A 15000-nucleotide genomic window follows, 5' to 3' on the forward strand; every position below is an offset into this window, starting at 1 on the left:
TTCGTTAATCATCCCAATTGCAATTTTACTGACATGCTCCTCTGCCTCCATGCTCATCCGACATTTACGTCCTTCTGTCGAATACCCTCGTCTGAAATGAATTGCAGTACATCCCATCCCAGGGTTTAACGAATATCTATATATATATATATATATATATATATATATATATATATATATATATATATATATATATATATATATATATATATATATATATATATATATATATATATATATCACTCTCTCTACATGCAGCGCAATCGTTGGTGTTTAATAACCCTAACGGATAACCCTAACTGCACTGCACTTTCGGAAGCTTGGCTGAAAGATGCTGCACTCTAGGGAGCTAAGCAATGAGACGCTGCACTTTCTTTTGGAAGCTAGGCTCGGAGACGCTGCACTCTCGGGAGCTAGGCTGTGAGATGCTGCACTCTGGGGAGCTTGGCTGGGAGACGCTGCACTTGAGGGAGCAAGGCTAGGAGATGCTGCACTCGGAGTTAGGCTGGGAGACGCTGCACTCCAGGGAGCTAGGCTGGGAGATGCTGCACTCATGTGCGCTAGGCTGGGAGATCCTGCACTCGTGGGAGCTAGGCTGGGAGACGCGGCACTCCAGGGAGCGAGTCGAGGAGACGCTGCACTCTTAGGAGCTAGTCGAGGAGACGCTGCACTCTTGGGAGCTAGTCGAGGAGATGCTGCACTCTTGGGAGCTAGTCTAGGAGACGCTGCACACTAGGGAGCTCGGCTGGGAGACGCTGCACTCGTGGGAGCTAGGCTGGGAGACGCTGCACTCGTGGGAGCTTGGCTGGGAGACGCTACACTCGTGGGAGCTTGGCTGGGAGACGCTGCACTCCAGGGAGCTAGTCGAGGAGACTCTGCACTCCAGGGAGCGAGGATGGGAGAGGCTGCACTCTCGGGAGCTAGGCTGGGAGACGCTGCACTCCAGGGAGCGAGGCTGGGAGATGCTGCACTCTCGGGAGCTAGGCTGGGAGACGCTGCACTCGAGGGAGCAAGGCTGGGAGATGCTGCACTAGAGGGAGCTATGCTGGGAGACACTGAGCTACAGAGAGCTTGGTTGGGAGATGCTGCACTCGGAGCTAGGCTGGAAGACGCTGCACTCTCGGGAGCTTGGCTGGGAGATGCTGCATTCCAGGGAGCTAGGCTGGGAGACTCTGCACTCTATGGAGCTCGGTTGGGAGATGCTGCATGCTTGAGAGCTAGGCTGTGAGATGCTGCACTCGAGGGAGCTAAGCTGCGAGACGCTGCACTCTATGGAGCTAGGCTGCGAGATGCTGCACTCGATGGAGCTGAGCTGGGAGATGCAGCACTCGATGGAGCTAATCTGGGAGACGATGCACTCTAAGGAGCTAGGCTGGGAGACACGACACTCGATGGAGCTAGGTTGGGAGACACTAAACTCTATGGAGCTAGGCTTGGAGACACTGCACTCTCTGGAGCGAGGCTGGCAGACACTTTACTCCATGGAGCGAGGCTGGGAGACACCACTCCATGGACCTCGGTTGGGAGACACAACACTCTATGGAGCGAGGATGGGAGACACAACACTCTATGGAGCTAGGCTGGGAGACACAACACTCGATGGAGCTCGGCTGAGAGACGCTACACTCTATGGAACTAAGCTGGGAGACACTGAACTACAGAGAGCTAGGCTGGGAGATGCTGCACTCGGAGCTCGGCTGGGAGATGCTGCACACTAGGGAGCGAGGCTGGGAGATGCTGCACTCCAGGGAGCTAGGCTGGGAGACACTGCACTCTATGGAGCTGGGCTGGGAGATGCTGCACTCGATGGAGCTAAGCTGGGAGACAATGCACTCCAAGGAGCTCAACTGGGAGACACTTCGATCTAAGGAGCTATGTTGAGAGACACTTCACTCCATGGAGCGAGGATGGGAGGCACTACACTTGATGAAGCTAGGTTGGGAGACTCTACACTCGATGGAGCCAGGCTGGGAGACACTACACTCTATGGAGCTAGGCTGGGTGACACTACTCTCCATGGAGCTGGGCTGGCAGACACTACACTCTATGGAGCTCGGCTGGGAGACACTTCACTCTATGGAGCTAGGCTGGGAGACGCTGCACTCGAGGGAGCTACGCGGGGAGACGCTGCCCTCGAGGAAGCTAGGCTGGGAGACCTTGCACACAAGGGAGCTACGCTGGGAGACGCTGCACTCGAGGAAGCAAGGCTGGGAGACACTACACTCTATGGAGCTAGGTTGGGAGATGCTGCATGAGAGGAAGCTCGGCTGGGAGACGCTGCACTCGAGCTAGCTAGGCTGGGAGACACTGCACTCGAGGGAGCTATGCTGGGAGATGCTGCACTCAAGGAAGCTAGGCTGGGAGATGCTGCACTCGAGCTAGCTAGGTTGGGAGATGCTGCACTCGAGGGAGCTATGCTGGGAGACGCTGCACTCGAGCGAGCTAGGCTGGGAGATGCTGCACTCGAGCGAGCTAGGCTGGGAAACGCTGCACTTGAGCGAGCTAGGCTGGGAGACGCTGCACTCGAGCGAGCTAGGCTGGGAGATGCTGCACTCGAGCAAGCTCGGCTGGGAGATGCTGCACGCAAGCGAGCTAGGCTGGGAGATGCTGCACTCGAGCGAGCTACGCTGGGAGACGCTGCACTCGAGCGAGCTAGGCTGGGAGATGCTGCACTCGAGCGAGCTAGGCTGGGAGACGCTGCACTCGAGCAAGCTCGGCTGGGAGATGCTGCACTCGAGTGAGCTAGGCTGGGAGATGTTGCACTTGAGCGAGCTAGGCTGGGAGACGCTGCACTCGAGCGAGCAAGGCTGGAAGACGCTGCACTTGAGCGAGCAAGGCTGGAAGACGCTGCACTTGAGCGAGCTAGGCTGGAACATGCTGCACTCGAGCAATCTCGGCTGGGACACCCTGCACTCTAGGGAGCTAGGCTGGGAGATGCTGCCCTCTCAGAGGCTAGACTCGAGGTTAATGCACTTTCCTTGTCTAGGCTAGGGGTCTGCACAGTCTCGAAGTCTAGGATAGGGGTTACTACACTCTTGGTGTCTAGTCTAAGGGACACTGCACTCTCGTTGTCTTGGCTAGGGGTCACTATACTCTCGTCGAGGCTAGGGGTCGCTGCACTCTCCTCGAGGCTAGGGGTCACTACACTCGTGTTGTTTAGGCTTGGTGGGCACTGCACTCTTGGGGGGGTAGGCTTGTGACACTTCACTATCAGGGGCTAGGATAGAGGAACTGCACTATGGGCAGAAGGGGCTTGACTTTGGGGGGGGTACTGCACTTTTATGGGCTGGGATAGTGAGCACTGCACTATCAGGAGGCTTGGCTAGGGGCTACTGCACTCTTGGGGCCGAGGCTTTTTTTCATGCTTTTCACCTTGTTATTTTCCTGAAAATATTGTTGAAACATCGCAAGACTCGCACCAGTGAAGCTTCTTGGCAGCAGAGCCACTCAGTTGGCCTTAAACAGCATCGATTTGAAGTGAACTCAGCCTGGAATATGAAAAGGAGGCCAAATAATAAGCTACCAAAAGGTTACCACTGGCAACAATGGACAACAAACAGCCTCACCTGACAAAGCCTTGAGTTTTCTTCAGAACAGTCGCAGCAAAATTCTGTGTCACGCCGACGAGGCTAACCCCATCGACCTCCACAATCTGGTCATTCACGCAAATCCTACAATGGCGAAAGAAACAGTGACCATCAAACAGCAGGAACTTGGTACTTGTTCCAAAAGGTGTTATAGTGATATTTTAATTGTGCTCCAGATGGTGCATGTTTAACAGGTGCAGTGATGCCTCGCTCAACGCTCAGGATGTGTTCCTAGAAGAGAGTGCTCACAAAAAACGCACCAATAGGGGTCAATATAAAAATGTTTATATGGAGAGGCGTTCCTGGCAGCAATATTTCTTACTCGTGAGCGGTATATGAGGGCTTCATTTGGGCTATCTATAAAAGTGCTAATCTGTACTATGATGGAGCTATGTGTTTATTATCTCCTCCTAGACGAAACGTCAACGCTCCATGAAACTCAGCTACATTGCACTTAGTATACATGACTCTGGATCGCAATACGTTTTACCTCACGAGTGTAAATGTACATACTCGCTCATTGCAATGACAACATATTCGGTGTCTCCGCGTGGCTATCTTCAATTACAACTCCATAAAAGCCACTCGGGAATCAACACCTCATTGAGAAAAAAATGGCACGTGACAATCAGAATGAAATCACGACTGCAGATCTCCGAACCGCATAGGACACACAAAATCACTTGACCACCACCACTTCTGCCACCCGTCCATGGGACAGGTAATCTACAGGTAATAATAAAGATGGTAAAGATGGTATTTTATAAACGCAAATAATAATTCTTTATTATAATAACATCAGTAAGTATTCACAAAAACACAACACATACAAACGTCAATTAAAAGAATAAATGTCATCCCTCCTCCTCCTCCTTTTCCACCATGGCAGCGGTGGTAGACAAGGTAAGAGAAGACTCATCCTGCTGCAAATCGAAGGCGGAATAAACGGCGTTGATTGGCTCAGAGCGTGTGCATACAGTACAAACAATGGTGGCGAGTGCGTTAACTCGGAGAGTGCTGCGTGTTATGGATTTTCTTACAATTTTTTTTTTTTTTGGTGAAAAACATTCTCCACGACAGAGAGCACAAAAATGAATCAGCATTTCTCAGGGCAGCGTTAAGTGAGGTATTGCTGTACATGCCACAGCCGGCAATCACAATGAATAGCTCTGGATTTATCAGGGTGGACACAGTTACAATACGAGAAACATAGGGGCAATAACACTGGGGGCTCACCTGGTAGTGGCTGGATAAAATAACCAGGGAAGCACAGGTACGCATGGATGACCCACAAATTATGTAATGGAGACGAAAGTAAACACCTTTACTTTTTCTTTTTTTATGCCATGAATAAACTTTGGTGCATCATGGATGATAAAGGTATTTTTATTGATTTATTTTTTATACCAAGTCGAGGCTCATGTAAGAGCTAATACACAGAAACAGATAACAAAGCGGGAGACAAGATGGGCGGGAGAGGGAAGCACAAAATAGTGCGGAACAAAAAAAAGACAATCGGATATCTTTGGAAGGAAGAGGGATGGGGGTACACGAGGTAAACAAGATGGAAACTACAGGGACTTTCAGGAAGGTAAACAGGGAATTTGAAGGAGTTGAGTTTGGGGTGAATTAACGGGGGTAGTAAAGGTCAAGATTTTGGATGGCAAAGATATGGTGAACAGCTGTTTTGAAGACCTGGAGGGAGGAGTGGGATTGAAGAGAGTGTGGAAGTTTGTTACAGAGGTGGGAAAAAAAGAGGAATGAAAGAATGAAGGTGAGCGGTGATTCTTGATGTTGGCACTTTCACCAGAATGGCCTTTTTGGTGGACCTTGAGTGTCCGAAGGAAATATAGCGGGGACAGATCACAGACAGAGCAAAGGGGTAAGGCCGGAGAGGAGACAGTCAAAAACAGAAAGACCACCGACTTGCCTCTTACGGGATGCTCAGGTTACGGGAGAGTGAGAGATCCAGAGACTCAGCTTCATTACGGGACATACCAATGACCCTAAAAGCCTTGGTTTCCACAACGTGAAGTCGAGCTAGGTATGAGGCAGGAGCACCAACCCAGAGGGGGGAGCAGTACTCCATCAAGCTGCGGATGAAATCTTTGGAAGTGGTTGGAAGCTCAGGTGTGCCAAGGAAGAACTTTGCATGACGTACTATGCCAAGTCGGCGACTGGCTTTGGAGGCCAGCTTGGAGAGGGGCCTTTCCCAGGAAAGATCGTGAGACCCAAAACTTGAATGAAAGTACTTCTTCAAGAGGATTGTTGAGAAAAAAGATGGGGGGGAGGGGGGTTCCAGAAGCTCCTTTTGGAGAGACACGGTGGGGTGTAATATTTGTCGGGATTGAAAGACTATTCAAAGTGTTTGAGCAGTTTGTGATTTTTATCCAGGTCTGCAGATATATATATATATATATATATATATATATATATATATATATATATATATATATATATATATATATATACATATACATATACATATACATATATATACACATTTTTGCGGGCCGGGGGTCAGTGGCGAAAACGACCGCTAGGTGGGGGAGATTACGCCGTCTCCCACCAGACTCCCCGGAATTGTAGGCCGTCGCTCCGGATAATTCCGTGTGCTGGCGGGTCGATGAACCGACCATGGACGCCAATATCTCAACCGCATAGCGTAGGGTCTGTTTGTCTAAAACCAATTTACCTTAGTAGCTAAGTGATTTAAACTTCAGGGGAAGCCACGCCCTCGGAACGCCTGGTCGAACTGGATTTACTCTACCGGCAGCGGTAGATTCACACAACCGATTACCGCTTTGCCAACTACCTTTCCGGCTCATTGCAGTCGAGCGGGGCCTGCCCAGGACGTCCCGGCTATGATAGACCGATTACCGGGGATGAAACCCCGCTTGTACTCAGACCCGGACCATGCTGGACCAATGCAAGATGAGACCGAAACGGACTGGGAACATTTCTAATAAATTTATTAACAGTAAAATAAAGACAAAGGCAAGACTTGGCACGAATATGCAAGCAGGGAAATATTTACAATAAGCAAAAACATTGACTGGGTTCTACTTAAAGACGGGCCCAAATGCAGACACACACACACACACACACACACACACACACACACACACACACACACACACACACACACACACACACACACACACACACACACACACACACAAAAATAAAAGAAACCCCAGAGTCTTTATGTGACCCTCGCAGCCGTGAAGAGAGACAAGCTGGGGGTCAGAGTTCGGTTGGTACCTGGTCGTCGGAGGGAAAGCATGCTCTGTAGTGCGGCACCTGCCAAAGGTTGTCGGTTTGGTCAAAGGATAGAGTTTGGTCAAAATTTGGTCAAAATGGAACAAAGAGAGGGAGAGAGTAGGGGAGTTATCAGAGAGAATGATATGCTTTATGTGCAAAACACACACACACACACACACACACACACACACACACACACACACACACACACACACACACACACACACACACACACTTGGCCGATATCGGCAATTTTTCGGGAATCGGCAGGTTGGAGTCAATGTGATTACCGACCGCAGTATGGACTGTATACAACCCAGAAGCCTTGAGTAGCTTTCACTGAAAAATAACATTGCATTTATAATGACATTTCAGGTATATGTTCACAAACATTAATCTGTATAAACAGTTGCGTGTGACGGGTGGAAAAAATATTTGGCTCAGATTTAGAAAACATGTTATACGGCAAAACGGCTTGGAAATCGGGTGTTGTTTCACAACAACTCGCTCAGAATAACGGAGCACGAACCACTCGCTCAGGATGACGGAGCACGAACCACTCGCTCAGGATGACGGAGCACGAACCATTCGCTCAGGATGATGGAGCACGAACCACTCGCTCAGGGTGAGGGAGCACGAACCACCGCTCACTCAGCGTGACGGAGCATGAACCACTCGCTCAGTGTGACGGAGCACGAACCACTCGCTCAGGGTGACGGAGCACGAACCACTCGCTCAGGGTGACGGAGCACGAACCACTCGCTCAGGGTGACGGAGCACGAACCACTCGCTCAGGGTGACGGAGCACGAACCACTCGCTCAGGGTTACGGAGCACAAACCACTCGCTCAGGGTGACAGAGCACAAACAACTCGCTCAGGATGACGGAACACAAACCACTCGCTAAGGGTGACGGAGCATGAAACACTCACTCTGAATGACGTGGCGGGCAAAAGCATCTGCAGTGAATGGATGATTCTCTCAGAGGACAGAGCATGGTTCTTCAATCGACTGGAAGTCGTTCGTCAAGTGGCCTAAGCACTCATGCATGCACTCAAATGAAATGGTTGATTAGGAACGGTTGGCCTGGCTGTCACTGGATATCATGGAGGATCCCTTTAACTTTAAAGCCGGTCTTCACCGCGCACACAGCAGTAAATGAAATCAAATGAATTTGTTCAAGTAATGGCTGTATCCACAAAAGAGCTGTAGCTTAATGCAGAGCAACCCTGGAGACATCACAAAGTTTAATCGCCCGTGAAATCACCATTGCAGATAATCCACCATCTTTCCTGCTCGTCTGTGCAGGAGTCACATTGTACATCGGTTCGACGTCTGCACAAACGTCATAACTTTTTTTAAAACATCCCTTTTTTACCAGATTTGCTTTGATTCCCTGTAGAGCACCTTGCGAAACCTCCAAAAATATAGACACAGATCTGACAGATGCTATGGATAGGCAGTCCATCTGGGGGACAGAGCACAATGTCTAGCAGTGAATGCATTAAATCATATAGCTCAATGAAGCCAGTTAATTTTGGCACATTCCAAAATTTTTTGTTCACTCAATATAATTCTCCAAACAGCAGAAAAAGAGAAGTTTAATGCTTTGGAAATTTCACATTTTCTTGTGTATCTATGGAAAAGGAGGGAACAAAGCCTTGTCGCCCATGATATAAACATTGCAGATTATCCTCATCTTGCCTGCTCGTCTGCATGCATCACGTGATACATTGGTTTGGCGTCTGCGCAAACGTCATAACTTATTTTTTTAACATCAATTTTTCAACAGATTTGCTTTGATTCCCTGTAGAACACCTCGCGAAACCTCCAAAAATATAGACACAGATCTGGCACACGCCATGGATAGGCAGTCCCTCTGGGAGCAGGGCGCAAGGTCGAGCAGTGAATGCATTAAATCATGTAACTCAATGAAGCTGGCTAATTTTAGCAGGTTCCTAAATTTTTTGTTCCCTCAATATAATTCTCCAAACAGTAGAAAAAGATAAGTTAAATGCTTTGAAAATTTAACATTTTCTTGTGTATATGGAGAAGGAGAGAACATAGCCTTGCTTGTTTAAAGTATATAGGTATAGCGGCTTAGTTATTTCTTTAAATTATCAGATTTTACTCCAGATTTCGACACTTATTTAATCCGGACGATATCCGATCCTCAAAACCAAAATATTAGTTTGACGATATACTTTAATTCATCCATGAGAGTAGATCAAGGAAAATCGTATCATATAATGCATGAAATCGCTCCAACCTCCTAATTGGAAAACGATAGTACTTACAAAAGCGATGTGTACAACGTTTGAAGCTATGATGAACAGGCATTCGATAATATGAGTGAGGAAAGTGAACAAAAAAACTTTATCGTTAAGAAATCGTTGCAGCTTGTTCCAAGCTAAGGGATGGTTGAGCAGGCCAAAAACAAACATGGCAGCTTCAGACCCCAGCGAGGTTACCCAGGAAACACTTTAAGATCCCAGAGAGCGAGGTGGTCGAGGATTGCCTGATAAAGGATATAAATAAATATGACCATTAATTATGTTCAAAAGGGGTTTCAATTAACCCAAACAACCAATTTTCAGTCCTGCACTTCCTTTTAGTTTTCTTCGTATGCATGCAAAGTTTCAGGCTACTAGGTTTTATGGTTTTGGAGTTATGGAGGAGACACACTGATACACACACTGACACACACACACACACACACACACACACACACACACACACACACACACACACACACACACACACACACACTGACATTTATTTGTAAAGAATGAAGATCTTCTTCTTCTTCATTCGGCTGCTCCCGTTAGGGGTCGCCACAGCGGATCATCCGTATGATCCGCATTGTGATTTGGCACAGGTTTTACGCCGGATGCCCTTCCTGACGCAACCCTGGTCGCCTCTTACGACACAGGGATATGGTACACCTATTTTAACCGGGATATACACCGGCCCAGTACACTGGTACTCATTTCGCCGACCTCGGAAGGATGACAGGCTGAGTCAACCCCCTGGTGTATTAATTCAGTGGCCCAACGGGGCTTGAACTCAGGACCTCTTGGATCCCAAGCCGCTGCCCTAACCACTGCGCCAACACCAGGCTATATTTGTATAGAATGAAGATATAAATTGAAAAACGAAGACCCACCCACATCTCTCAGCTGTGTGTAGTTTTGTGAAGAAAAAAAAAATTGAGGTCTAAGGTACGATTTGTGAATGTCTTTGTGGCTGTGGAGGAACTCTGGGAAGGGTTTGAAACAGCAAAGGGCTTACCTTGGGTATCCTTTCATGGTTGCTTTGTGCAACTTCTTCAGCTAGAAGAACATGGGAGGGTCAATTAATTTATATAATCCTCGCCACTTTGGTTTAATTGATGAGGCGAGAGCTGATTGGTTACTCCCTCCATTCACAGGTGAGAGATGTGGGTGGATCTTCATTTTTCATTTATATGTTGACTGCTTTTGGCTCTTACACATGGTACATGCTTGAGAGCCTCATTGGTATGCATTTCTGTATGTGCTGTCGCTAATGATATGCCAACAAGCGATGAAACCCGTTCAGCAGCCGAGGGTGTGTGTAGCATTGGGATTCTCGTGTATGTAGTATTTGTGAATGTCTTTCGCTGTGGAGGAACTCTGGCAAGGGTTTGAAAGAGCAAAGTGCTTACCTTGTGTAGGCCTTCTTGGGTTGTTTTATGCAGCTTCTTTGGCTACAGGAGCATGGGAGGTGTCAAATACAGAGTGTCCCAAAAGTCACTTAGGGATTTAGAAATTAAATAACATTTCTGTTTTTCAATAATTTGTTTTTCTTTTCTTTTCAGAATTTAGAATAACATTTGGAAATTACCCATGGAAAAATTCACAACTGAACAAAATCAAAACCATGGAATTTTATTTTAAATTTCATCAATCAATTATTCTCACCCAAAGAGCGTGGACACCGAATAATTTTGCGAAATTCAGAAATTTCTTGGCCATCACATCCTCCTGATTTGACGCCTCCCGATTATTTTCTTTGGGGTTACCTAAAGGAGCGTGTATACATCAATAAGCCCTAAACAATTCAGCAACTCAAGGACAACATCTGTGCAGAAATTGGAGGGCTTCAGCCAGAGTTATTGTCTGCTGTTTTGGAAAATGCTGTCGAAAGAGCCCGTCTCTGCGAAGCCAAAAATGGAGGACATCAAAGCTGCATCATTTTTCATAAATAAAGCACATTTATCTCCATTTTGTACATTTTCTTTGGGTATAAAAATAATCATAAATTATTAAAAAACAGAAATGTTGTTTCATTTCTAAATCCCGAGGTGACTTTTGGAACACTATATATATACTGAACAAAAATATAAACGCACCAAGCGATTGTTACTATTTTACCTCGAACTCATTAATACTAAATCTTCACAACAATTTGGTTATAGAATCCATGACAATTGAGCATTAAATTTCAAAGAGTTCCTTGAGAATTCTGGCGACAGTCTTTGCGCTACAACAGCCGACACAACCGAGGTGTCACTGTCAGAGTTCACACAGTCAGTAGCGGGTGTGTCCACCGTTGGCGTCGCGCAGAGCGGTGCATCTCCGGCGCATGGACATCACCAGATTATCGATGGTGGCCTGAGGGATGTTTTCCCATTCCTCCTGGAGAGCCACACGGAGCTGGCGGACGTTCTCTGGGACTGCGTAACGTTGTCGTACGCGTCGATCAAGAACGTCCCAAAGGTGCTCGAAGGGCGACATGTCGGGAGAATATGGAGGCCAGTCGAGGACATCAATGTCCTCCTCACCGAGGAAGTCCATGCAGATCCTGGCAACATGGGGCGAGCATTGTCGTGCTGAAACGTCACATGGTGAAGGCGCACAAACGGCACGACGATGGGTCTGAGTATCTCGTCCCTGTACCGCTGCCCGTTCAAGTTGCCTTCAATGAAATGAAGCCGAGTGCGCTCTCCATGGCATATGCCTGCCCACACCATAACACTGGCACCACCGTGTGACACCCGACGAAGGCCATTGGCGTCAGTGTAGCGCTCCCCAGCCCGACGCCAGACGCGGAGTCCGCCATCAGCCCGATACAGCTGGAACCGCGACTCATCGGTGAACAGCACTCTCCTCCATCGTGCGAGGGTCCAGCGCAAGTGAACATTGGCCCAGTTCAGTCGGGTCTGATGCCGGACTGCAGTGAGGTCGAGTCCCCGGTGTGGTCGGCGGGCTCGGAGGTTGGCCTCCCTCAAGTGGTTACGCACCGTCTGGGCTGAAATGCGCCTGTTATGCAGCCCGACAGTCTCATCGGCAGTCCTCGTGGCCGGTCGGAGTCGATCCCGGAGATGTTGCAGCCTCATGTGATGATCCTGACCAGCGGTGGTCACACGTGGTCGCCGGGCATGTGGGCGGTTCACAGTGCTTCCAGTCTCTCTGAGGCGCGTTCTCAGGCGGCTAATGGTGGAGTGGTGGACATTGAAGTGTGCTGCAACGGCCCGTACTGAAGTCCCAGCATTCAGCATGCCAATGGCGCGCTCCCTCAAGATTTGTGACATCTGTGGCATGTTGACATTTGGCACCAGTCCACATTTTGGGGAGGCCTTTTATAGGGCAAGCTATAGGGAGTGTTTGTGTCCTGGTCACGCTCACTGACCATCACTCTGTCAAGCCCCATGGTGCTCATGGGAAGGATTAGTCAACGTGAGTCCACACACTCAGAATGGTCAATTTCAATGGGAACATCTGTCTTGAGCAAAACAAAGGAACCATTGCTCAAACATATCATCGGTTTGACCATTTTCCCATAATGGCAATCTTGACTTAGATATTTAGGTTGGTGCATTTATATTTTTGTTCAGTATGTATGTATGTATGTGTATATATATATATATATATATATATATATATATATATATATATATATATATATATATATACATATATACATATATATATACATATATATATATATATATATATATATATATACATATATACATATATACATATATATATATATATATATATATATATATATATATATATATATATATATATATATATATATATATATATATATATATATATATATATATATCTGGTGTTGGCGTAGTGTTTAGGGTAGCGGCTTGGGATCCAAAAGGTCCTGAGTTCAATCCCCGTTGGCCGCTTGAATTAATACACACCAGGAGGTTGACTCAACCTGTCATCCTTCCGAGGTCGGCAAAGTGAGTACCAGTGTACTGGGCCCGGTGTATGCCCCGGTTAGAATAGGTGTACCATATCCCTGTGTCGTAAGAGGCGACCAGGGTTGCGTCAGGCAGGGCATCCGGCGTAAAACCTGTGCCAAATCATTATGCGGATCATAACGGATGATCCGCTGTGGCGACCCCTCACGGGAGCAGCCGAAGGAAGAAGAAGAAGAAGAAGAAGAAGAAGAAGAAGAAGAAGAAGAAGAAGAAGTATATATATATATATATGTAAATATATAATATATGTATATATATTTGTAGTTTTGTTTGTGTGCCCCTGGGTATTGCCTATATTTTTGTTCATCCTACACTGAAGTGCTCAACTTTGCGAAATGTACAGCGTGTTATCATGCAATCAATATTCCTGTTTCTGGTCATTTTCAGCAATATAGTCTAAGCAATGAACGATTTAGGTTGGACAAAAATGTTATCAAAACTTTCTCACCTGAAATGACTTAATTGGCGATATGTCTTATCAGAAAAAAAACTCCACCCGAATCCTCCCATGGGAAACCTCGTTTTGACCTCAAATCCAAGATGGTCAGCAATGTACAGGTGCAAAACTTAAAATGGACCTAATTTTGGAAAGAAACAACAAAGAAACACTTTTAAGGTGTCATTTTTAACTAATTTGAGGACCCCCATTCGTTTAGTGATACTTATAAGATCGTTAGATATCAAGGTCATATGTCAAGGTCAAGGTCAACGTTAAAGTTGACCGAAGCAACGTTAAATTTGACCGAAATTGCATCAAGAGTTCTGCCAAAATGATAGTTATTGATAAAATATATTGGTTGTTATTGCCACATACACCATTAAGATGCTAATTCATTTCGTAATAGTTTTGAGGTGATTGGATATCTCGATCATGTGATAAATTCAAGGTCAAGGACAAATTTGATCCTAATTTGACCCTGAATTTGATCAAAATGATGCAAATCGACTCAAAATAAGGTACATTGGATGTATCATTTTCAATGGACTCTTTCAAGATGTCCATTCACTTATTTATGAGATTGGCATCGAGATCATAATCATCGCCAAATTTAACCAAATAAGTAAGAATCCAAACAGATTTTGTGACCTTGCAGTGACATTATTTTGAAACCCGTGTTAAGGTGTCTAATAACAAAGTTTACTATGCCTGATCACTTAAATGATATTGTATGAGTGATAATTTTTTAAAGTCAAATTGCAATGTCAATCCATTGTATTATTATTGAGATCTACATCCTGGTCATCATCATCCTGATTGTCCACATGTGGCACATTCATGCATGTTATTCCCCTGCATTGGCCACAAGCTGGTGTGCACTGTAGTCCATTCTTGAGGCAGGTGCATGTTTTTTTGTCACACTGGCCACTACAATTGCACCGAATTATCTTGAGGAGTCGCTCTGGTGCTACTGGCTGAGTCATCCTGATAGACACAAGACCACCAGGGGTGGCTTTCCAACCCCAAACTGCAGAGGCGATATAATTGCCACGCCATCCCTGCACTTGGTGATAAGTCCGATGACTATGAAAGGTGGCTGCGTCACTCGCCGGCGAAGCTTTTCTGGAGATACATATTGTGTAGAACTAGCTACCTTCAATAGGAACTTCGTCACCCTTGCTGCGTTGAGGCTTAGTGATGTAGTACACCCATATATCTCCAGCATGGCATCTTCTCCTGCCTGTTCGATGTCCTGTTTCGATGAAGACGGAGACATAAAAACGGTGGCTGACTTGCTCAGTGCTGCATACTTCGTAAAAACAGTCACTTTGCCGATTCCATATGGCCTTGATGTGGTATCACACCCACTGAAAGCGTGCAGGAAGAGTAGGCTTTCCGAGAGGGCAGGATCCAGTTTCTTCTTCAACGTTGTGATGCACACCGTCTGTTTTGCAGTCACCATCT

The 15000-nt window shown here is 46.6% G+C and overlaps 1 protein-coding gene across 5 annotated transcripts in view; it reads right to left on the reverse strand.

Annotated features, from left to right (window-relative positions):
* The window catches only part of LOC147022485 (neurabin-2-like), a 262931-nt gene that overhangs the window by 164961 nt on the left and 82970 nt on the right, over positions 1-15000 (reverse strand). For all 5 annotated transcript variants that reach the window (XM_085893427.1, XM_085893426.1, XM_085893425.1 and 2 more), the window contains exon 6: positions 3567-3671. In XM_085893427.1, the coding sequence (XP_085749553.1) occupies positions 3567-3671 (105 nt within the window). The remainder of the gene's footprint in view (positions 1-3566; positions 3672-15000) is intronic.

This window comes from Eptatretus burgeri, chromosome 8 (assembly GCF_056783735.1).
Source record: "Eptatretus burgeri isolate ZD-2024b chromosome 8, Ebu_testis_v1, whole genome shotgun sequence".
Classification (NCBI taxonomy): Eukaryota; Metazoa; Chordata; class Myxini; order Myxiniformes; family Myxinidae; genus Eptatretus; species Eptatretus burgeri.